The sequence below is a fragment of the Bombus flavifrons genome, chromosome 10 (assembly GCF_040668555.2).
Source record: "Bombus flavifrons isolate JBK064 chromosome 10, iyBomFlav1_principal, whole genome shotgun sequence".
Lineage (NCBI taxonomy): Eukaryota > Metazoa > Arthropoda > Insecta > Hymenoptera > Apidae > Bombus > Bombus flavifrons.
This window is the reverse complement of record NC_138451.1, coordinates 14,516,263-14,542,699: the sequence shown is the minus strand read 5'-3', so window position 1 is coordinate 14,542,699 and position 26,437 is coordinate 14,516,263. Positions and strand designations below refer to the sequence as shown.

The window sequence follows — 26,437 nt, the reverse complement described above, 5'->3', positions numbered from 1 at the left end:
CGTAGAATTTCGTGCGCTGTTCTCATCTTCGTGTGTAAATAACATATCCAAGGAATTTTAAGAAAACAAACGTTCGCTCGTATAAATGTCCACGGGCGATGGATTCGAAAATGCAACGTTAAAGTCAGGGCAATTTCTTACTTTTCTCGCAATCTTAACGGGTCCTGTGAGATTTTAATTACCGGAGAAAGTTCACGGTTTTGCTAATTGAACGTCGCCTTTTTCTTGACTTCGTCTCTTTCGTTCGCTCGAAGTTGCATCGTTAGTCCGCGCGATGTCAAATAAAATTTGAGCCTGCGATCAGTCCGTTGAGATTTCTGATCGCCTTTAATACGATGGATCGACCAATTATTTTCTAATTATATTAGATCGCACGAGATTAGATCGTTCGAAAGTCGCGACGTTCAAAGACTCGATGTCTATACGTTTCAACGATTCCTATTGAAGTATTAAAATATTATCCAGCTAGAGCTTTCAAACTTTGTACGAAGCCATAATTCGTAAAACTCGTCTCTCCTCCTCGCCACCTCCGAGGAGAAGCAAGTTAGAGTAAATTACACGTTCGGACTTTGAAAACGTAACGCATAAGTAGCAGTTTAAATGGAACCATCGAAGGTTTGGTCGAACAACGACACATGGTCGAAGATTTACGGCACGCTGCTGGTACAGCTTGCAGTATTGAAATGAACAAAATTTCATCAGGATAAAAAATAATTTAACGTTTTCGATGCGATCGTTATATGTCTTCTCGCACCTTTCGTAGAAGCTTGGTTTACTTTTGGAGTATGCCATCGGGAGCTGCTGATTTCGTGAAAAGTTTATCCAAACTTCTCGTCGCTTTGAGACTTCTAGCGCGCATTAAGACGAAGCAAGTTTTGATATTTTCGCATGGAATAGACGTTTCAACACCCTCCGTCTTTTCTTTTTTTTTTTTTTTTTTTTGTTTCTTACAGCTTGCTTAAAGTATCTCGCTAAAGAGCGTCGCTTCTAAAATATAAAATTATGTTAATTCTCGAACATTTTGACCTACGTGCTAAGCGATTCCTGGGGCTGATACTTCCCGCGCCTTCGGCAACCTCTGATTGCGAGTCGAAGGTGTAGTTCCATCGGCTAATGACGGGAGTCGCGACTATTCTCTCTCCGATATCCATTTGCATTGTGGAGCAAGGAAAGTAAAGCGAAAGAAGCGTTACCGCGACTTTCGTCCAACGTAATTTCGGAACACTTCCCTGTTAAAAGACGACTGTCCGCGAATAAACGGTCTCGATCGTTGAGCGCGATTCAGCGCAACTTCTCTCGAACTTCGAATCCGTCCTTGCGCTGCGTTGTCGCGTAAAAATCAAAAGAAGGCTGCGCGTACAAAGTACCGTTCCTTTCGCAAAATTCTATTACGCGAACTATTTAGGTGATATTTTAGGGAGAACGTCTTGTCAATGACGGATAACGTGCCTGTGCCGAATTTTATTTGTCTGCATCGTTTCGCGTCCTTTATTAACGAGTATTGGAAAATGAAAATTTTGCGTTCGTTCCGACAGAACTTGACGTAACGAGACTCGGTTTCGTCGACTGTTTTCATAACTTGACTACTCCTTTCTTGGGCTTGGCGGTTCTTTGAAATTTTAATTACGCAGTTCTATGTAATTATGACCCTTAATTACTTTTATTTAATGCGCTTTGAAGTTTCCGCTGATTGGAAACACGCGTCTAGCGTCGTTGGCTAGCGTAGGTCGATGAGAGATATGTTACGACCGAAAAAAGTATTCGACCCGAACGATGGGAGCATTGCCCAGGATGAGACGGTGACACGAAATCAGTAACATTGGCAACGTATGCTGTAGCAGTATCTATAGATAACGTAAAGACGTATTATGTTCGGACGACTTGAAAATCGACTGTACGCTCTGGTCACGATCGCCGACGAGTTAATTGTTTGGCGATTTCACGACACCGGGACGAAATGTCGCGAGAAATTTCCGATATCGTGCTCCGTTGCGGTTCCTCAAACGCGTCCGGACTTGTTCCAAAGCACGACGGTAAATTGTAAACGTGGCCGCACAGAGATTCGACCTCGCGCGCGACATCTTCTGCACGTGTACGCTTACTTACTTTCACGCGATAATACAGGTCATTGTTGAATACGATCGCTTATACGTGCGTCAGACGTTAACTTATCGTTAGATGACTGACACGTACTGTGTAAATTGATAGCGAGCGAGATGCCGAATTCTTGGTACGAGAATTATGAGCATGAGATACGTTTACTTATCCCTATCGCTGGTAAATTTACGAACACTGGTAGATATCGCGCGAAACATTCCGAATGCATCTTTTGTTAAAATTACGCGAACCAGCGAGTCGAGCAAACGGCTTTATCGAAATACTTCTCATTGCGTAGTTGAAAGCGCACGCGGAACGAAGAATTTTAATAAACGCGGCTCGAACTTTGCGCTTTGGCAGATCGCGCATCAAATTCTTAAGCGAGCTGTATCTTCGTCTCGCATTTCGTTACCATTCTTAGCGAATAATTATCGTTGTTGCGAGCGAAAGAAACGTATCGGTTACTCGTTAAAATAAGCTCGGTGGATAGGACGCTGTGTTTTAAGATACTCGAGATGTTCGGTCAAATATCGACATTTTGTTGCCGGGTGAAGGCACGCGGGGGGTTTCTTTGCAAACGTAAGCCGATTGCCGGTGAATCGTCAAGGACCCGCATCGTCTGCGAATCAGCTTACGCGCGAGCAATGTGTATCTCCCGGCATGCAATTTCTATTCACGAACAGCCCTCTCTTCTGCTACATCTCACGCAAAGACGGCTTAGGGAATCGACGAGCGATATTTGCAGCGCCTATCGCGTGCTCGTAGATGGCCAAATTCGTTCAGGTCAACTTGATAAGCCAATAAATCGACGACTCGACGGATGAAAGTCTAATCGGGTGTAGCTCGGTTAAAGGATATAACGAGAAAGCCAGAGAGGATAAGAAGCAACAAAAATCGTTGGAAAAAGTTTCATCGCAACGATGGAAGTCATTGTACATTGGCAAACGAAGCATGCTTACCTGGGAAATGGAACGTGGCCCGCGCTATTTTACCTTCAAGTATCTTTCCAAGTCCCTCAAGTACTGGCACAGTGTCGACTTCGTTTGTATTTAAATAGAAGCATTGTTGCTGCTTTACCGATAACTCGTTCGTTCGTTTGTTCGTTCGTTTGTTCGTTCGTTTGTTCGTTCGTTCGTTCGTTCATTCGTTCGAGCCTGTTCTTTCTTTGGAAAAGAAGAGGAAAGGAAGAAAATATGAAATTTAATTATCGGGGGCACAGAGTATCGTGAAATCGATTGCGATTAATAACGTTACGCTCGATGTACTCAAGCTCCAATTATAAATAATCGAATCGGAAACGTGCGAAGTGAAATTTCAGTGGCATATTAAGCACATGATGTACTGCGTGTAGGTACATACCGGTTCTGGTTGCATCGGAGTTAACCGTTACCAGACTAACAGATGTATCCAAATAGATCCAAAACGATTCAAGACGAGACAATTTTCGAGATAATCTTTTCTCAAAATACGCAATATCACCTTGATAAAGTAATTTTTTTCGTAAACGGTGTATCAGAGCATAATAAAAAACTTTACTATCGACCCAGCAACGTCGTTCAACACGTTCGACACTCTGCCACGTAAAGCATTGGTGAATTTGAAAAGTACGTGGAAATACCCAGAAAATTGAGTGCTGATTACGATACGTGCTTAAATACGTGCATAGATTTGCGGACATATACTCGGGCGAAGAACAACGAGAGCATCTATGCATAAACATAGAGGTTTGTGTGGCTCTTATCGTACGAGTCCTCCTCGTGTTTCGAGCTCCGGAGATAATTACGAAGTTGGAGAAACACGACCAGAGGAAAGTAGACTGCTTCACCGATAGGCAAAACTCCTTGTACGTTGCGGTTGCGCAGACGGTCATCGTTGTTTTCAACGAAACGCTTCAGCCGTATTGTCCTTCTCGATCTTTCTGTTTGCTGTTTCTCCTCTCGTCGGGAGAATATCTTATTTGAAAAGAAAAGAGAAGGACGAAGAGAGCGAAAAGACATACGCGCGCATACCTACGCAGGAAGAAAGAGGGAGGAGGGAGGAGGGAAGAGGGAGGAGGGAGGATACGTAACGATACTATCGTATTCCGTGACCTCGTAGAACCATGCACGCTGCAAAGTAAGAGTTTTATGGCGAGAAAGGGAGAACGGGTAACGCGAATTGGAATAGGGGGGCGAATCGTGGTATTTGTTTTGACGAAAACCTATCGTTCGTTCAGCTATCGTGCCTCTTCGTCCCATTGGTCTTGAAGATCCGATACTTAACGGTAGCGGTAACAGCGGCGAGCAGATCGCGTCGATGAAAGATTTACGTGCTAGGCTACCCACGTTGCCGCGCTTTTTCGCTTATTCGATCGCTACCGACTAGGGGGACGTTCCATTGAAAATCGGCTTTGCTGGGTACTTGTTTCGAACCTAATAGCCGGTTCTACGAAAAGAATGGATCGATCGCGATCGGTAGTCCTTTCGAGTTACCGGTACCTTCGAGAATCGAACGAGTATTTTACTCCGTCAAGTGCATTGTGTATTTTATTCGACACTCGCGGGAAACCTAGTATTCGTTCATTTTTCCGATGTAATTCGCAACTTGGGTTTTTTCATCGTGGCAAGCCATCGTTGATAAATCGGCGAATTAACGAAATGATTTAAATGGACGAGAAATAGGAAGGGGGCGCGATCGTACCGCGGAATATCGCGCGCATTCGCGGCTGTTTCCATCGTTCGAAGTCGTCGTGTAATCTGGAGCGACGCTCCAGAGCAAGGTTGTTAGGTCGTTTGCATAATGCTCGGTGTCTAGGCCGGTAACGTGCACCAGCTTAGGACACAATCGTTAGAGCCACTCTCACCTCGTCTAAGAAGCAGTTGCTGCGACTCTCCTGGTTCACCCTCTGTTGATAACATCTCTCATTTATCAGGGCGACGACGGTGCAGCATCGTGCAACGACCGCGTCTTAACGCTCTCCGACCTTCTCGAGCTCCGAGCATCGTTTCCGACTTAGCTAGTAGTTAGTGCCGTACCATCCTACCACCCCCTCTATCTTTATCTCTATCGTGTCCTCCAACTTTCCAGAATGCACCAGGCAAGACAAATTTTCACGACGACCAGCGGTAAATTTTCCACGCCAACTTCAGCGAAATTTTCACCAGTCTCGGCTACGCACTCTTCTCCGCCTTGATCAACGACATTTACCAGTCACGGACTATTTAGTTATTCGTAGCTCATTGCTATCAACTGAAATTTAACTTTCCGTGCGATTAATTTCTTCGAACGAATGCAACCTGCTTCCCTCGAACGTTTCGTCGATGTTGGAACAGGCGTTCCTCGGTATAGACGTTGACTTGAAAAATATTTACGTTTAACTTTGCGTTTAATGCAACTTACGGGATTTCATATTGCGGGCTATAGTCTGATCTGTTTAACGCATTTTCAAGAACAATATAATTTCTCGTAAGTACTTTCGAATGTTTAGCAACGAATGTTAGTAACGTAACGTCACGAACGATTAATTACTCGGCATTTGATCGATACATATGCATAACGTTCCCTATTTCAATTGTTCCGTGATACATATATTTCGTCTCGAATAACCTATTTAAAAGCTTCATCGTAGTTTTACGTACATATTTCACTTTCTTTCCATGTACGTACAGGTTCGCTAAAATAGTTCGATTTATTCCAAGTCGATCAAATCGTAATCCTTTCGCTAACTTGTTACGTTTAATTCAGGTTGCGCGATGAATATTGACTGGCTATACGATGTGGAGGAGTCGTTGCTAGCGTAACGATCGGACCGGTCATCGATGCAAGGAATCGGTGAACATTGAAAATCGAGTTATCGAAAAACCTAGCGTATATACGTGGTGCACGGTGCACTGCGCGGCTTATAGACTACATTGCCGGAACATCCATGGCCAGGCCAATAAAAGTATATTGAACTTGTACGTGGGCGCGCGAAGCGGCCGAAAGGGTGCTCGAAGGAGAAAAATTTCCACGAGAAACAAGTCACTGCACGAATCTAAACGAACAAAGAACGGTAAGCCCGAAAGTTATCTCGATAAAATAAAATGCTTAAAAAATAGTTTCAAGTAGCGGTCCGTCGAATTCCGACTCGTGGCGTTCACGCGAATTCACTTGGAGAAGCATTCTGAGTAGATCGTAGTATCGTGATATCGAATCCAAGTTCGGCATGATCCGATCAAAGGGAAGAACAACAAGATTATCGTATACGCGCGTTACATCGGGCTCCACAAATTTCTCCGTTATTCGTTCTTACGAGGAGATAACAATGAAAATATGGAAGCAGGGGAATGACCAATAGTCGAAACGTTAACCGGAACGAGGACGAGCAAAAATGATATCCGATCGAACCAATGGAACGAGATCTTAAAGGTACGTACTTACCGCGAACAAGTCCTTGACTACAACACCAATTTTAGACGCACATCGTCCTGTTGGTGTTACGTACCTTTGATGCAACTGCGTTGACGCAAACCGTTCCCTTTCCATTTTACCGACAATTATTTTGTTACCACTTGATGATCAGTCTCGTCTTTGTTGTTCTAGCGATGTTTCGTGCTTCTCCTCTCTATTCCTCTATCTCGGTGAGTTCTCTTTTCTTCCTTTTCTCCCCTCTCTTCTCTTTTTATTCATCTTTTTCTTTCTTTTTTTGCCCGCTTTGAAAAATCGAACTTGTCTCTGCACGTGACGTACATTCGAAGCTACACGATCAATTCCTTTACGAGCCTACCGAACCGTTGCCACCATTAACTTCCTCGTCTACCTCCGATTACGTCGACATTCCACGTGGATGAAAATCCCGCTGCACCGAATTCAGCAAGAATACTTTCTATCTTTTTTGCAATATACAGGAATTAAATAAATGTTCTCTCGAACACGATACAAAGAGAATTTAATAGAAATAGTCCGATAACGTCGTCCGTCTTACGTTCCAAGTCGAAGAAGCGTTGTTCGCTTCTTCTGCAAATAGCTATAAATGCGACGGTTTTTGTGTGTACATAGGATTTTGGCTGAAACGTTCAACTTTACTCGCTCTACTTCCCATGTAGCATACTTCGATTGTTGCTTATCGTGTATTTAATACCGTAAGTATTCGTTAAAAAATTTTGCTAGGAGCTGTCAGAACGATCCGATAGCAAACGTGCTGCAACTCGTGGACAGCGGCGTATCTTTGATTAGCGAAAGTAATTTAATCGGCTCGTACAGCGCAATCAAAAGGAGTAGATGACGCACGTTCTTCTCATACAGAGGGATTCCAATGCGCGCCTGGAAGGACACGCGTCATCCGGTGGACGCGCATCCCGACGCTCCAGAAACGTTTTCAGTGGTGACGTTATCGATTGGCACAGATTAATCCCTAATCAAAGCGAGTCAGGTCAGTTATCGAGCTTCCTGGCCAATCGAAATTCGAGGCAACTCCCTTTCTGAGACGCGATCACAGGGGATCTCTGTGTGGCTAACTGTCGGTCGATGTATCGACAGTCCTTTAATTCGCGACGTATCCAATTACCGTTAACGAAACAACGCCTAATGTTTGCTCCTCCTGAGTTGTCGATCGCCTAAACAGAGATTACTGCGTAAATTGTGCGCTGGCACAGTCGGTTTAGTCGTATACCCGATACCTATGTCTCCGTTATTGAAACGGCAGCGAACGCTTGTAAAATACGCGTGGTTGAACGCGTGCTACTACGATTCGTGCTGGGAACGCGTTCGTACGGTTAACACACGCGTTAACCAAAGTATCGTCGATAACGTTAATCGTTCGATTATATTTCTCTAGTTCCGATAGTATCGGAAGTTCGGAAAATAATCTCTACATACGAAATTATGTATCGTTTAACTTCTCTCTGTTTTTAAACGACAACGTATAAATCTTTCATCGTAGCTTCGATAAATCGGTTGAGTTTACTTGATATCTTCGTACGAATAAATTTGTCGATCTCTTTTATTCCGCATGAAATTGGTTTGAACGAGACGTACGAGGTTGAGAAGGGCAAACGTGGTTGCAACAATGAGACCTTTTTACATTCGATGTATTATATCGATCGTTATTTTATTATTCACGCGAGTAACGCATAAGTTTGGTATTTATCGACACGGATAATTTATCCAGAAACTTTGGGAGCGAGCCAAAATTGGGTAGAACTTGGTTAGAAAATTTTAATCGAATGTTGCACGATATATCCATTTAACGAGTGAACTACAGGAGCTGGTGTGCTGCGTTAAGCCATTTTGTCTGTCGAGCTTTACCCGATTATTCCCTTGGTATATAGAGTCGACGACGCCTACTGTTTTAAACGTTTACTCTTTACATACTACATGATCGGCCAGGACACTTAATCGGATCGTTTGTTTCGCGTCGTGTCTCACACACCATATACCTTACTTTTGCTTTCCAAACTTTTCTTCAAACAGAGTAATCTGCGCGACAGTTCCGCGTGTATAAATACGCATGTTGTGCATGCACCATAACAGGGAGAAAAGCTTTTCGTAACGAGGTTGCTTTTCTCCGCACTCCGTCACGCTGCTACGAACGTTGTCGAATTACGAGGAAAGAAAAATAACTATCCGACGTCATCCAAGATATAAATTTATTTGCCCCTCCTTCAGTTTTCGGATGTTTGCGAATAAAATAGTCGAATTACCGTGCTGTCGTACGTTTGAGTTCGAATTTCAAAAGTATCGTGATTATTATTGTATGGGTAATCATTGCGATTAAGCGTTTGAGGTTTCTTGCACCGGATGGTGACTCTTTATCGGGCTTTTACAGCATTATAATACGGCATTCCCTGTAGGCAAATGCTAGGCTGCTAGAGTACAGGTTTTTATCGGATGCGGCGCGTATGAGAAAAACGCAGCTGCATAAATGAGGCTAGATGTTATATGTACGCACCGAGAATCGTTTCATGGCGAACGTGCTTTAACGTCGCGACGCTGACACGTCCGCAAGTTTACCCCAGCGTTATATCTCGCATCATGGGATTTCCGTACGCTTTTCATCCTCTCCGTTACATCGTAAACTCTCGCGCCCTTTGTCCTCTTCAATGCCGCTCTTTCCAGCGAATTTCTCATCGCGTTTTCTCCAATGCGCGTGTGCACAGGCGTTCGCAAATACGTATATAAATAACTTACCTTGCATTTATTCTTCGTTTTCTTTTCTTCTTTTAAGAAACTCTCTCAGTCAAATTCAACGTTTATTTTTTTTTTTTTTTTTTTTTGTAAAGTACATACGTCTTTTAAGAGGATCGAGTGTTTTAATCAGTGAAGCTTTCGTGCAAACGATTTTTTTAGTATTTTAGCATGCTGCTTTTGGTTATAATACGACCTATGTAGATTGGTTTGGAAATGAGACGAAACAGTAAGTGCTCAAAGGTATTTTAAGTAGAACGAGATCGTTGGTGTGTGCTGTCTCTAATGGTTTGTTTGTTATGTGGGAAATACGTTTTGGTTCGCTTGGTCGGATATACACAAGTAGAAAGGTTACTCTGAATAATTGGCAAATGTGTTTCCCACTGCGCAGTTGAGATATTTAAAAGTCCGGAATGATCGAACTTTTAATGCGATCGGTCGTTAGGCGATTATCTGCATATTTCAAATGATTTTGGGATTTGTTACATATACGCGATCTGTATTAAAGAGCTTGGCACGTATAGCGCTGATCGTCTATCATCTGCCTCGATCGAATAATAAAGCTCGTTCATTTTTTCTCTTCCTTCGATCAGGCATCTTCCTTTCGGGTTAGAGGTTGGCTAGAATCAGATCCCACTCTCTCTCTCTCTCTCTTTTCTCGTACCCTAATCTCAAACACACGTTTCAAATTTAACGATCGAAGCTCATAATGCCTGGGTGGCGGAAATTTTCGTTTCTGAAAAATCACGACAAACGTAGATACACTTTGAGGCGTAAATGTCCGTGATAATTGTAGCTGCTGGGGCTGTAGATGTCTCGCTCTGCTGGGGTACTGCTATTTTTCTTCTAATTTAGGTGCGTGGAAGAAAAATCGGACTACGGGCGCCGGGATTCGAACCCGGGTCCCGAACGTTCGTAACCTAAGACGCTAACCACTACTTTTTTTTTTTTAAGTTTATTTAAACCAAGATACAATTTTTAATACATATTGGGTATTCACAATAAACTATGAATTTCGATAAGATGTGTTAGGCGAAAGTACCGATACGCGACGATACGATGTAGCCATACTATATTATGTGTCGGCGTTTTACATTTTTTGTGTTTTAAATCTATTCTTTGGATTTAAGCCGCTGGGGAGCGGAGCTTTTATGTAATTTTGTTTTTGGTTGATTTTTTTGTCCTGAAAACTTGGTCGCAAAACAGGACGCTTCGGTAGTCTACATTTTGGGCGCTGTATGACTTTTGGGGGAGATGGGATAATAGGGAGGGGGCGGGGGAGGGGGATGTCAAATAGGTTTATACGCTAACCACTACGCTACCGTTGCCCGGTATTAGTTAGTGTTGAGTGGCGGTATTTGTTGTCGAGTGCCGCCACAACTTTAATATTACGGTACGATAAAATATATCGTTTGCTAACGATTATCGACAATAATTGTCTACGCATTCGTTTAACTCGATTCGCCTCGTGGTATTGAACGTTTAACTTCTCATTTATTTTAAAATAGAACGCGTGTATGATACGACACGACTTTCGATTTCATTTGACACATATATAAATCGTTACAAAGATCCGACAACGATTCACGACATATGTATGTACCTTTTTTTTTTATACGTGGGGAAATCCTCGTGGACACCCTGCCGCTCTTCTGGGAAACGGCGGGTTAGTGTCGGACTTATCGACTAAAACCCCACGGTGGCCTGCCTGATGCTCAACAGGGGTGCTCCGGCACCTCTTTCGAATTGCTGCCGAAGCACTGCTGCGTCTTCTTCCATTCTGAGGGAGCCATTCCTTAGGAATGTGGACATTGAGAGGCGCCACCCTCAATGGGCAGTCGTGCAAATCCGAGGAGACCCCGGAATCTCCTCGGCGTGACGACCCCTGTAACTACCTAGGGAGGCGCAACGCCGCCCTTCGGCGCGGAACCCTGCAAGGGTGAGAAGTTCTCACCCTTTTCTGCAGGTATTCCCCGAATACTCCATATCCGGCGAGCACCTGCGTCATCCGGAAGGATAACGGGAGCCTTCCGTGGTCCCTCCAAGCCTCCCAACTGGGAGGACCGATCTAACAGCCCGATGGCCACAGACTTGATCTTCGGCTAGAGTAAGTCGGAGCAACACCGCTCCCATGCCTCTCGCCTAGCTTCCCCTCGAATCTCGAGTCGCCCGAGCCCGGGCCTCTCATGTTCTCGTACACCCTTCGGAGCGCCAAGGCCTGGAACTCGAACGGATGAGACGCTGCCAGGACAGACGCCGACGCATGAGATACCGTCCAGTATCCCTTTATGGTCCTGATGGCGGTCGTCCTATGTAAACTCCTTGGCAAAAGCAGACTGCGACGACTCGTCGTCTGATCGAACCGGAGAACGGACGAGTCCCTCGTATAGTCAGCGCACTCCGACCTCGGACCCACAGATTGTTCGGCAGCAGGCCACATAAGACGTTGGCTGTCGTCGTCACTTTGGGGACCAAGAGTCTGAAATGCGACCCGAACGTCCATTGGCTGTCGATGGTGAGGCCCAGATATTACATCTAAAGTCCCATCCCGACATCATCCCCTTTCATATCCAAACACAGGCCAGGCAAAGGAGCTCCCCTACGCAGCCAGTCGTAGAACCATATAGCTTCCAACTTGGCTAGGTTGACCCTCGGGCCTAGCCTGCGTATAGCACGCACCACGCGAGCGAAGGCGAGCTCGCCGTGACGCACTGTGTCGTGCCACCAGCGTCCCCCAGCCAGGACCAACGTGAAGCCAGCGTAACGCATCATGCCTGTGTCCGGGGACACGAAGCGGCATGGGACAACGAAGCACCGCGTCGTAGCCGATGATCCACAGAATCGGTCCCAAAACAGAATCCCCACGCTCGACGGGTCGCCGTCCCTCTCCATCCTTACCGGTGTACCCGACCCACCTGTCGCTCAGGTGGCGTTTGACGTGCAATAAATGCCTGACCACTCGAGGTGATATTTCATCGGATACCAGGCTACCTTCGCGTAAACACCACGCGTAATACCGGTCGTTGTTTTATATTTTAATACTATATGGAAGGTGAATCGGAATTGTAACGAACGTCGCCCATATTCATCCATAAAGGCATTAACGATCTGTCAACTACGATAAAATTGTTTATGACCGACTCGTAGATTGCGAGACTCAGTCTGATACGAACGAACCGATTGACTTTTGGATATATGGCTCTTGTTTCGAGGGCACTGATTTCTTTCATCACGTAAAAATTTAACTCGTCGTGTCTACTCGCGAAATAAACTATAATCGATACTCTTAACGCTTTAACGATGCTTTCAAATTTCAAAGTGACGAAGCATCGTATCGTTCGGTGTTATAAAACCGAAGCACGTGCGAAGCAAAAGAGACAAAACAGGCGTTGCAAAATTTCCAATTATTTAATCGAAGAATCGCGTCTTATTACCTTGACTTTCTTTGGAAAACATAATCAACGCATCTGGCGAGAAAAAGAAAAGATAATCACTTGGAAGAAGTGGAAAGAAGAAGCATGCAAAGAAACGTGAACGAGGAATTTCATATCGCTCGTTGCGAGATCTTCGTTCCATTAGTTCTACGCTAATTCGAGTTCGTTAAACTCGATATTTTTGCGCTTCGATGCATCATCGTTTATCACACCAGTTGGCAATGCGGAGAACGAAGATAGGTCCGAGTTGAAATTAAAACTCACAGTGACGCGCAAACCCGACCATCTACCGATCTTCTTTACTTTCTCGTATCTCGCACTCCAATTTCTATCTCGTTCTTTCCTATTCCTTTTCTATCTTCGTTTCTTCTGTTTTCTTTTTAACTTTCATTTATATCCAATGGTTTATTTTCTGCTTCATTTATAGCCGCTGCATCGACCATCCTTATCGGTTTAACGTCATTCCGTATCCTTTGTTCGTTTTCTTTCGTTTATTTTTCTACTTTTTCACGTGCTCTGTCGATTTCGTCCGCGCTTCTATGCCCATTGTGCCTTTTTTTCTTGCTTCGCAGTCTCTGTTGTTGCGTTAGATTCTCTCAAAGTTGAACACGGAAATGTAATAATAAGGACGCTGCGCTACGCTGTCTGAAAGTGCCCATAGAAACCGGACTTTAATTAGAAAAAGGTGATCGTTCGTTCTTTTGCCATTATTCCCATTGTCTCTCTGCGTTCACCCGACCATCTGTCGCAGATAATTGAAGACGATATAAAATACTCTCCACCGGCATTTTTCGATTCGTCATCAGACGATACGATAGAAACGAACCATTTCTGTTGGAAGATGTCGCGATGTATAGTATCCTCTGTGTGCTTTCAGCTTTCATTTTCAATTGCATACGTGTAAGTGACAGAGATAAATGAATGTTCTGCCGTCGATACGAATACGAATACGAATACGTACTATAGTAAATAGCTATTCGAATCTATAGATTCCTATATTTTTATCGTTATCTCTACTTATTTTTCATGAAGTTTCTCGTGGCAAATATTAAATGCAGTATAAATTATAAGAAACAGCCACAGGTTTTTCGCTATTAGTCTGGTCGATGTGTCGAATAAATAATAATTTGTCAAACGTCGCCTGTTAACGTTAAATTAGCTGTTATCTATCGTGTGATAAAACGAGTAGCATCGACCGCATGGATATCTGTTCTTCGACGGATAGCAAACAACGTGCGAAAAAACAAAACCTTGCCGCTTTGAAACTTGGGAAATGGGATGCGGCGTTGGCTTCTCTTCGGGCCGCTTCGCGAAACTTGACTGTCGCAGAGCTTACCGGGACTAGAACTAACAGCAAATTCCTTCTTAATGTCTTTTACATAAGCACTGACTACGTTTCGTATATTCAACGCCGCTTGGGATAAATATCAAACTGTTTCTTGTAGTTGACATGGTTTTGTTAATTTAAAACAACGTATACGGAATGCCGTGCGAAAATTGGAGAAAAACGCGGACACAAATTTTGCACGAAAACGAAAAATTTCCAATATCTCTTGGTTCACGATTCGTTAACGTTTTCGAATCCTAGACACACGAGATTCGGAGAAAACCCAAACGGTATTACGTTCGTTCACCAGGCGTCTCCGATACCACCCTGTCCGTCATTTCTGTCGCGTAACGCTATGCCGAGAACCAGTTGCGAAGAATGCAACTTCTTTGGATTTGATAGAGCTAACTATATTTATTCTGCGAATAAATTCGCAAGAAAACGATAATGGCGATATTTTCGACATTAATTGGTAACATGTGTCGATAGTGTATATCGTTGTTTTATGTACTTAGTCCTCTCTGCGCCGAAACGCGAATCTAAAACGAATCCATCGGGTTGTAAAATCCGATTATTCAACGTGGCGATGTTGATCGATATGCTACGCGTCAAGGTAATGAACCGTAACCGATTTGTATTTAGAACTTGGCTTATCAATGGGTATGCGTATTTACGGAGTATATCAAGAGTCGTCGTACACGTATGCGTATACGCATATAGAATTTGAATGCAAACATATTTGTAAACTAATCGGTTGACTAATAAACAAGGAAATACAGTATGTAATTATTTCATCTTAAGAGAAAATAAACTGTTTCAATTCGTAGGAGACGGTCATGGAGGATCGATATGAGAAGGTATCAAATATCGCTTCTGATCGGTATTTACCATTAATTCTTCGATTTTCATACGAGTAATGTAACTGCACATCCGAACGGACGTGAAAGCGTCCGTTTCAACAACTTATTTCTATCGTTATTCTTTGTTAGACTTGCACCGGTGATTCAATTTGGTTATTCGATAATATGAAACTATACGAAAAATATAACGCGTAGTTAGAGTTGTTCCTCCAAGCGTTTTTACGTTAGAATAAATATGAAATTTATTTACAAGTAGTCAGGGTAATTTGATTTTGCATGTTTATTCGAAAGAGGCTTTGCATTGTATTTGGCCGATGGGCCGTCACGTTTGCCAAGTTGAAGTTAATACATAATTGCAGGCTCGATTAGATGGACTGGATCGGTTTGAACGTTTGACGGAACGGTTGAAAATTTCGCTTGTATTTACCATTGCCGTGGAAAACGGAAGTAGCACGGACGGCGAGCTGGAGCGCGGGCGCGATATTTATCGATGAGGAAGTAGAGCGGAAAAACGAAGAAAGTCGTAGAAAATTTGTTGTTTACCGTTCTCTCGCGGTGCTGCCGGTGTTTCGCATCTCTGGATGAAATGTTGCCGCCTCTGCTTCCTCGGCCGTTCCTCGCCCTTTGTCTTCGCTCTTTATCGTATTTCACCGAAGCTATAGCTCGAGGCTCGAAGACTCGCGTTTTATCGTGTCACGAGTATGCAAGAAGCAGTTTCGATTCTACGTTTATTTACGGACGTCGTATCGTATTCTTTGACGCGTCTCGCCAATCAATCGACGCGACGCGACGTACGATGCCATGGAAATAACGGCTCGACGTTTCACGCCGTTATTAACGACGACTAACGAGATGGAAAATATCAAAAGATATGTTTTGTATCCTCGGAGTGACATCTATCCGTTTGAAATTGAAATGGTCTTTTTGCAACGATTACTTACCGAGTTATATTAGCTAGAAATCTTGGAAAATATTTACCCTTTTAGCGGAAAAGAACAAAGAATTGAATTTTTGAACGTGACTGGTTATTCCGCTAGGCTTTTCAATTACTGTCGTGGAAGGAGCCGAACCGTAAAAGTTTTAAGTACTTTTTCTACGAGCTACGCTAAAGCTGCATTCATAAGGCGTAGGAACTCTGAAGTGCAGGAAGGAAGCCGTTGGTACGAGTAGAAGAGGACGAACCGGAAAGGGGAGTGAAAAGCTCTGCGAATTTTCTCGCAATCGAAAAACTTTCCTAAAGGTTGAGCTTTAATTAATTTAATTGACAGAAAGACAGTGTATTTATTGGAAAATACCAGATACAGGAAACAGTTTCGGCTTGAAACACACGGATAGCCTTGTTAATCTGTGATTTATCTGTGACAAAGGACTCGGTAATAGAACAGTTAGTTGGCGCGACTTTCGGAAGCGTGCTCGAACATATGTATCCGCTAAACTCGATGAAACCACGCCAGAGAATGGGTCAGAGAATACCACTTTAGGTCTAGGATGATCTAGAAATTTTCCTCTTTTTCGTCCGTCTTTCGTCGATTTATCGCGTTTAACACTTGTTCGACTACTTCAGTTCGACTAGTTCAGTTTTTCGATGAGTAAAATATATATGTAAATATACATGTTATCAACGATACAGTGGCCTAAATGATACAATACAGAACTTGCTTCTCAATTGCTTTAATCGAGCAATTGGTCTTTGGGATCAATTACCAGATCGTTTCTATTCCATTCTGTTCTATTTCTGGAAATACCGTTCTCCTACGATATCCCATCTTTCTCGATATTTGTATCGTTCTAAGGAGACGATTCGAATCGTTCTAAGGAGACGATTACCATTTTTGAAGGTCGAAGGGCGACGATAATAAGAAAAACGAAATCTTTTTTTGCAAATGTAAGGTTAAACGATTGGTGCAACTTTTCGCGCAACTTACTCGTGTTTGGTGTATTGGAATTAAGAAAACCGCGTAGTGGTATAGATAGAACGATGAAAAAGAAACAGAAACAGTTATTGATCAATTTCCTTCGGTTAATACGTCGGAAGAATGATAAACGAGTTCGCATCATACTTGAGAGGAATAAAACGGCTAAATAGCAATAGAAAATAGCGTTTGTCGAATCGCCAAGTTGAACCGGACGAATGGAATAGCAAATATCATTCGTTAGCTAATATATACGTAAATGTAATCGATATATTGTTGTATTCATGCAAGAACCAGTGACCGTACGATACATACATTTCCGTTAATATAGAAACGCTAACGGTCGGCTATTGCACATTGCACATTCATCCGGAGTAACTAAATAGAGTGAATCGTTTCAAAACAAAAACTTTGCCTGTTTTGTTTCAAAAATCGGCGGATAAATGACTTGACTTGTACAGAAGAAGAGACGCAAAGTAGTTTTACGTCTTCGTTTCTCGTTTCTCATTGTTTTTCATTTAAAATTGATATTAAGATATTCAGTTTTCTTTGCTTGTTTTTCTTTTTTTTTTTTTTTTTTTTTTATCTCAAATGCCTTTACGCTTTACTCCTTCGATATTCCAAGTATATTACCGTCCATAAATCCATTTCCATATGCTTCTGTATTTTCCATATTTTCCATATTTTCTCGCGTAGAAAGTAAATGTATCCTCGCTCGTGTTTTCGCTCTTTCCACTTAACGCACACCAAGCTACTCTAAATCTCATTACATCTCAGAAATTCTGCCAAGTGTTCAACAGCCAGACATCTTTCGCTACGTACGCGCAGCACTAGAGATCGAAGCATCTTCGGGTGATGTTGCGATTAACAGCTAAACGCTCGAAATGGTTGTAACGAACGCGTAAATCTCGTCAGCAACGTTAGAACGTTTCAGACTCATTGTGTTTGCGCAAGCGCGTATACACGTCTCAAACAACCAGGCATCTTTTGGCGTTCTTCCTTATAAAAACCATTATAAAATCCACTCGATAGAGCAGATATTGTCGCGTGTATTTCGAGCAACGTAATGATGGAAAATACACTTTTTTTTTTTGGGACACCCTAGTATCTTTCACTGTATTGAACAAAGATCTACGGATCTAATGTATTAACAGTGGTAGCGACATTGAGAATGATAAATACATCGTAAACGCCACGTCGAATTTTCGCCGATCGAAATCTGACTTGCAAAATAACGAAAGAAGTACAGATGTAAATAATTTAATCGGTCGTCAACAGTGTAATCCCTCTTGTAAACGCGATTACTTAATCGTTAGAGATCAATAGAAAAACACGCGAATCCCGCCATTTAGCAAACAGACAGTATAGACGATGTTAATAAAATTTCTAACACAGTGGTGATTGGCAAAAGTCGCGAATGACAATGCGTAACTCGAACGTTGTACAAGAGCACCCACCAGTCGATAAATATTTAGACTCTGCTCGCCGTTTGGAAGCCGTATCGAACGTCGGTTTCGCACTCGGACGTATTTTCATTCGGGTTTATGCGACTAATTTCACACGTGTCAATGTCCCTGATACGTCGTTGCGAACGAGCGAACGAGCATAACCGAGATTTATTCCATTTGAGAGGGAATGGGAAAGAGCGGAATTCGAGGGAGATTCGAATTGCAGGGCCGAACGCGATGCGTTCGTTTCTCTTTAATTGCCACTTATATCGCGTTAATATCGCCTTCGAAGCCAGAGGGTCGGCAAAGATCGATCGAGAATATTCGATGAAACTTTGTACACCTACGAACACTGGCGGTTGCGAGCGGATTGACGGAGGAAAGGAGTTGCAGGCCAGACAGTTGATTATAAGGTGGACTGTATGAATTTATTGGATGCGTCGCTATTAAGAGACTGTCCGTTCTAGATACGATACAAGATATCGGCTGTTACGTCGTGTCCGATGGTCAGACCACGATCCTTGAACTTCGTAAGGCGGAAGACGCCCGTACTCTACGATTTACCGTGCGTATATGACTTTGTCGTGTTCGGCGGTCGGATCACGACCCTTGAACTTCGAACGACTGTTCGTATGTAACTACCCTGTCGTGTCCGGCCGATTGGGCCACGGCCGTTGAATTTCGCGAGACGGAAGAGCACTGTACTCTACGACCGACTGGTTTGAATCTGATTGTCGTGACCGGTGATCGTACCACTGCTCCTACCGTGCGTGGTGACCAGACCACGACTCTCGGTTCTCGTCTGATTTTCGCCACTTTGGTTTTCGTAAGATGGAAAACAGCAGCTATCGATGACTGATTTCTCGCATTTGGCCGGCTGTCGATCGCTTAAGATGGGGGTAAAGGATAAAAGTTTGCTTGCTTTATCGAGTAATTTATGACACTGTTGCCAAAGGTGGCAAAGAGATGCCAAACTTTTCCGAAGTTCTCGTAACGAAGACGCGATGCCTTCAAACGTAAAATGTAAAATGTAAGACCAGTTTTACCAAAAAACGTTACGTCTTCCGTCAGATTGCTGTTTGACCCGACCCGAGAATAACGATGCCTTTGTGTTTACGAAAACAAACATTCGCGTGGGTAATTAACGAGTAATTAACGAGTTGTTAGAAATGACCAGTGACAGTTAATAAGTGGAATAACCCGTGTAAGTTATCACCGGTTTGTACGTTCCAGGCTTCTTGTTGCAGAGCTTGTTCCAACGGCTATTAATTACGCAAAAAAGGTAATTTCCGAGAGTCAGCTGGCCGCAACATTAATTAGCCAACTAATGTTAATCCGGTGCTCCTAAACTAATTTAATTAAAGCCTCCCGCTACATTCCACGCTTCGCGGCTAACAACGTGCCTTCATCTGCATCGAACTTGCGCTATTGTTCGCACTGCTGGTATACCCTAAATGCTTCCCTTACGATCGACGTAAGGCGATTTTCGATAAGACGACATATCGTTTCTTTTATACCGTTATGTTTACTCGGATCTTTGTTCCTTTTTCTTCTCGTATGTGCCGTTACCGCGATCGAAAGGTTTGTGCGAAAAACGACTTTCGTCGAGTTTCGTCTTTCTTTCAAAGAGAAAAGAAGCAAGAAGAAAGAAGGTAGAGACAAAACGTGTCTCTCGTGCAAAAGCATTATTCCGTTGAACCCAGGCGAGCATAGTGTGCGAGTAGCTGCCTAAATAGTTAAATTAGTTGGTGGTAGCCAAGCAGGCAGGATTGGCACGTGCAACTAGGTCAATTGATTCCTCCTCCATCGTTAATATCGTCTCCTAGCTAACTGCTACTGCTTGGTCCAATCGATAACAATAATTTGTCGTCGACGGTGCCGTTTAAAAAACGGCTTTCTCGACAACGCGGACAACGTTGTTAGTTCGCGTGGAAAGTGCGTTTAACGATATGCTTCTTCTGACTAAATGGATACTATTTGTTACACGTATGTGTCGGATCGGTTGCAATATTTTGTCCCGGACATCTTCCTAACGCGCTTAATACGAGTGTTTTCCACGTGTATGCGTTTAAGTACGTCGCATGCATTGTTTACAAGCTTCTGGACTTTATTCCAGACCTTCTTATCCGGCAATACGCGAGCCAAGTTCTCAACGACGCCAATTTCACGAGCAAAAAAAAAAACGTCTTTCATTTTATCTAGCCAAAATCCCCGAACGATACAAATCACCACGTAGATCAGGAACCACGTCGCACAGGATTGTATAGTTTGATAGAGATTGTGTAGTGTGTAGCGTATAGTGAGTAACGTATAGGAAGGAAAGACGTTGAAATCCCTTCTCACGAGCAGGATCGAACGTGTACCGAGACAAGCCTATTTTCACCATTCACTCGCGGTGGTATATTCTTTGCTTTCCCCGGGCGAATTTTGGTAAACAACCAAATTAATTTCGTGCAAAGAGAGAAAAGAAAGAGAGAGAGACGCTTTCGTCGTATCTTTATACGACGTAACACCGTATTCTATCATATCGATGCCGTTAAGCGATTTACTAATAGCAATGAATGTCGGAAACTGAACATATATCGTCTGCGTGGCTGTATCAAATATTCAAGGCTGTCAAAATACCTCATTTTAAAGTCATTATTTTCGAATATTTTAGAGAACGATAGAATCATTTACGTAAATAGTCTTTTCATCGATTTGCGCGCTGTATGATCTCGATCGAATTTTAACTCGATAAAATTATACGTGGAAATATTAGATGCTATATCTATTGTCTGTAACAAGAAAACTTAATACGTATAATAATATGTAGATCGTCAGGTTGGTAACGTTATCTGTAACGATATTATATCGAGTTTCATTAGCGCGATAAATTTGTATCTTTGAGCGATAAACGTGCACGATAAACGCACTATAAAATCATATCGTTCGAGATCACACGAATGGGACGTTTACTCCGTTATAATAGATGCAATGTAAAATCGACTGACGGATTATGTTACTCTCGTCGTCTCTGCGTTTTCTTCTCTCGATAACTTCTGCACTCGTTTCGTTTTTCCATAATCTTTCTCCCTTTCTCTCTGCCTGCCTATCTATCCGTCTTTCGCTCTCCTGCCATTTTCTTTCTTTTTTTATTTCTATGCGTATAATGCGCATGCGTGCAGATAAGATTGATCGCGAACGCACCATGTGTCCATCGTACACGTTCATAAACCATAGAACGAGGGATCCATCGCATCGGTTCGTGGCGAGTTACGCCCCTCGCAACCACGATGTTTCCTGTGGATAGAACCAGCTACCGGAAACCGGTTCCTCTCCGGACAGAAGGGAGCACATGCCCGAGTCAATAGATCGATGCCAGACGCAATTTGACCGACTGCTACTACTGCTACCTACTACGTACTGCTACTGCTACTGCTACTGCTACTGCTACTGCGAAAGGCGCACGTAGCGGAGATTCGTTGAATTTTATTCGGTCCTCGCCGAGTTCGATAATGGCGAACAAAGACACGCTTCGTCTCTTCGCTTCGCGTCTTCGCTGAAATCCTACGAGAATTTCCACGCGATCGTTAACGCGATTCCCATGCCGGAAACGTCTTCCACGAAATCTTTTCGATCATAACCCGTGGCAATGAAATTAGAAAATTTCTCTGGTCCCTTAAATATCCTAACGATACGTTCTATATGTTTTCGTAAATCGAAAAACAACTTTTTCATCCTGTACTCGAGGATATTTAGTCCAGGATCTAACCGTGCTACTAAATGCAGTTTCTTTTCGAAAGCGATCCACATAGTCACGCTGCAACGTTTAATGGTGCTTCTCCTGTTCGGCAAACTACATACAGCAGACGCGTATTTGAGTAAATGCTGTTGGAGAAAACCAATGTCCTTCGAACGACGGGTTCGCATCGTAAACCGTCGAGACTTTTCTTGCCACGGGATACGATTTGTATTCTTGAAGGAGGAAACGACGTTCAGAAACAAAATCTTTACCAAAACATTGGAGCAAACCGATCCGACCAGCTGATCGGCGAAGCATGTTGCTTTTTGTAGCGTTTTACAGAGAAGATTCGATGGAGCACGATCGGAACGCGGAAACACGATCTCCAACGTCGACTCGACCAAACCATCGTAGCGTTTAAATGACCTGAAAATTTGATAGAACGCGTGTATGTATGTTTGCCGTGGTCGAGTTATCGAAGCTGTACGTTACCCCGGAGTAAACGAGAAATGGAAATTTCCCCGTTCGGATTACACGATTGCGCTAATTTAAAGGTAACGCCATCGCAACGTCGTATCGGCCCAATTACGCCCACGATGCACATCGGGTACAATGCCGACCCGTGCGTGGTGACCCACTTACCTCGATTCTTTCATCACCTTGATCGCGTTAATCCAATTTCGCAACTGATATCAACGTAGGTTTATGCTATTTTACGACAGCGTCTCCTTGTCGTTTCCCCGTACCCTGTCGTTTCCTGTACCCGTGGAAATTGGAGAAAAATATCTAAACTTCTCTTTGTAATTTCTGCACAAACGTTAGAGCGTCGTATAACCAAAGTATGTATGTACGAGAAAAAGAAACGAGAGACGTTTCTAAATTCAAAGCGTTCGGTATATTTCTATCTTTGATAGAAGTATCTTCTGTTTTAGTATATTCTTCCGTAAACGCTAATTTTACACGACTACGTTCCACGTGTTTTTAACGTTATTACGATGTCCTTTTTTGCTTTTGCTTCTCCTTTCTTTTTTTGTCATGGTACAAGGGTTCGGAGGAAAAAGCGTTCGTTGGAAAATTGAAAGTCGCGACGACCATTTCGCGTTTCTCAATCCCATCGTTCCACGTTTCTCCGCGCTTTCAGCATATTGCTGCCGCCTTTTCTGTCGTAGGCATCCGTTAGGTACGCGTTACCCGACGTACTCTTTCCGTCATTCGGATTAAAAGTTAAACCCACCGTCTGCAGCGAACCGTTACGAGATTTATACGATTTAATGAAATGTTAGCTTCTTTTCCTATTAGTTTCTATGAGATTACGTAAGATCCAAGTTTATACAGAGCGATGGTTGTGTCTTCCATAAAACGTAGTTTTCCGTGAAATTCGTAATAAAGTTGTCGGTTTCTCCGAGATCTTAATGCGAATTTTACGTTAACGCCAGCGATAGCAAATTATTAAGTTTTCCATTTCGAAACGATGACTGGTTATCGAACTTGGACCGTTCTCTTTTGACTTTATTTCGCGCGAACATATATGCGTTCTTCCGGCCGATACTAACTCTCGAATTTCTCGCAATTAATTCCGAGATATTTTCTTTCCCGTGCCTTCTTCTATCTCGTTTCATCGAAAAGCGACATTCTGTCTTTCTTTTCTGATCGAACGAACCGCGCGACGATCTTCGTTGACAAGTCAGCCATTGCCAATGACGGAAATCTATCTTTCGTAACAACGTATTTGGAATTTTTCCTGTCGCTTGTTCTTCGAATTCTGGAATTCTATCCTATGTCTGTGTCTAATTCGGATTCCGATAAACCGGTGTATCAAAACTATTTGCAATATATATTTGCGTATATAGTTCATTGGGACATTACTCGTCGATGCAAAACTCTCGCTCTTCGTTGCATGTAACGACCACTTGTTTCGTATAAACTTTCGCTTTGGTTTGCCTCTATACGCTGACTTAGCAAGCATCTTTGCACTTGTTAAGCAACGAAGCGTCACGATTATTGACCGGGTTACAGGACTATATGGACGGAGTTCCTTCGAGTGTCAGAAATATCTGACGCGTAAAACACGAGCGATATTTCTGTTTTTAACGAAATTAATTATGGATGAAACTTACTTTCTACGAAAAATGGAAGTCTATGACTTCCCGGTTTTATAAACCGAGCGCGATATAAAAATCTATTTTTACGCGATAGTAATACTCTTCGACTCTTAAATGATTTTCATATTCGCTATAAAAAAAATTGGAGTACAGTACGCGTATTCTATATACTAACCATTTCGAAATTTTGCACGTTGATGGATAATATAACGCTCTGGCGTGTAATATCGAGTTTATTTTGCAGAATTATTAAATAAGCTGTTAATTACTTCAAGTGGAATATTGTCCTGGAAAATTGCTTTACTTTTTTACTTGAAATCTCGATCATTGATCGCAATGTTAAATTCATGCCAGATTCAAATTCAAACTGAATTTAATTTCACCCTGCTTCAAAGCGAATCCACTCGTTATTACTTTATTTGATCGAATATAAATGGCGTACTTTCGTTCAAGTATCTTGTTTGAAAAGTTAGCTTACCGTCGTACTTTTTGTAACGGGCAAATTAACGAATAAAAGGAGACGGTAATTATTTGGAACAGGAAGAGCGACCTCTCCGATTCCAATGATCTTGAAATACGTTGTCAAGGTTATCATTCTGAACAATTTATTCGCATGCGTGTAACCGCAGTTGGGCTTAGTTTTCGAGATATTCGCGGATATGGCAGACTACTTCTTACATCCATCAGCTATCGAACTCTTCATCTTTGTAGGATATTTTACGAACTTGAGTAAACAGCTTCGCTGAAAGTCTCGTTCACAACTGCATATGCCAGATTGTAACAAGCGTCTTTGAAAATTCTACTTGAAGACGGCACGCGATGCGCGCTCGTAAAAATTTAATCCAACGCCACATCGTATCAATCTCGCAAGTGAACAAACAGTGTCCGATTTTCGGACAAAAGTTTTATTCTTAAAAACTGCTCGCTCGCTCGCTCGCTCACCTGCGGGATCGATATTGGGTTGGATTAGATTTTTACGAGCGAGCAATTCGCGCGACGTTGAAGTAAAATTTTCCAAGTCGCTTCTTACAGTCTTGCATATACGGTTGTGAATGAGATGTTCGATTTAGATTCGACGACGACGACGACGACGACGACGACATAATTTCGGTAACTCTTTATAACCCGTAACTTGTAATAGTGAAAATATTTCCAGTTATATAGCGTTAATAATAAAATGTACTAGTAAATATAAGCAAATATGGCTTTAAATTGAATACAATTTAATTTAAACCTAATCGAAAACCCAGAAAGCTGGATCTCGTTGAATACGTACGTATAAAGGATATAACACGTATAGGAGAAAGATGTTCAGAACGATGATCTTGATAACATATTTCAAGGTAAATGAAATCAGTGAGATGGTCCGTGTTCCAAATAATTACCCAATTAAGTGAGTTACGTTAAGCGAGAATCAGCTATATTTAGTCTCGTACGATGGATGATGTATCGATGCGCTAACAAGTTACAAGAAAGTTTAAATGTACAACGAAAGCGTATTTTACATAGCGAAGAAAGTTCGGAATGGAAAGGAATAAAATTCACAGCGAATCTTACTTGATGAAGTTCAACGATTCGTGTTATTCCCGGCATCGTTCAACGAATGCCTTCGAAAGTATGGTTAATGACCAGTTTGAAGCATCGCCTGTTCGTTTTTATGTGTTGCAGCTCGTCGATTGAACGAATATATCCGCCACTACGAACCTCTCTCTTATCCTACCGAAGAGGTCCACCGAGGTCACTTGAGGGCCAAGAGGTCGGTTACCCGCGACAATTCCGTGACTCTGAAGTTTCGTTCGCACGGAAGGGACTTCCACATCCGACTGAAGCGAGATCTGGCTACCTTTAGCAGTAACTTAATTATCGAAGGCCCTTCCGGTCAAACGGAAGACCTCGATACCTCGCATATTTACCAGGGCCACTTGGTTGGTAAGTTCCAGCTTTGATCGTTCTTTTCTCACTTACGCGATTCTGCGATCGGATTTTCAATCAGCGCTGAGACGATAATTTGCGATAATTCCTTCGGTCTATGTATACGTATACGTATACGTAATACAGGCGGGAAGGAAAATGACAAAAACGATAAAAGTAATTGCTCTGAAAATCATTCGAAAATTGCACAAGTGTCCGTGTCTATGTAATATCCGAGTATGCAAGAGTAATAACGTTATCCTCTATCGATAGCATGCTCGCTGGCGTTTGAGAATAGAATATTTCGTATTTCGTTGCTCCGCTTATCCATTGATATTGAAATGTGAAAAGAAACGCAGTTCCCAGTGAGAAGGTTATCGAACTCTACGTGGAAATTACGGAAGATGCGCGTAGGGTGAAGGTGCGCGGTGTCGATGGTCGCAGACGATGGTGCACGATGTAGGCGAAAAGAACGAAA

At 42.7% G+C, this 26,437-nt stretch overlaps 1 protein-coding gene across 3 annotated transcripts in view; it reads left to right on the top strand.

The window, feature by feature from the left end:
- The window catches only part of kuz (zinc-dependent metalloprotease kuz), an 83,316-nt gene that overhangs the window by 42,662 nt on the left and 14,217 nt on the right, over positions 1-26,437 (top strand). For all 3 annotated transcript variants that reach the window (XM_069122349.1, XM_069122348.1, XM_069122347.1), the window contains exon 2: positions 25,717-25,977. In XM_069122349.1, coding sequence (XP_068978450.1) covers positions 25,717-25,977 — 261 coding nt within the window. The remainder of the gene's footprint in view (positions 1-25,716; positions 25,978-26,437) is intronic.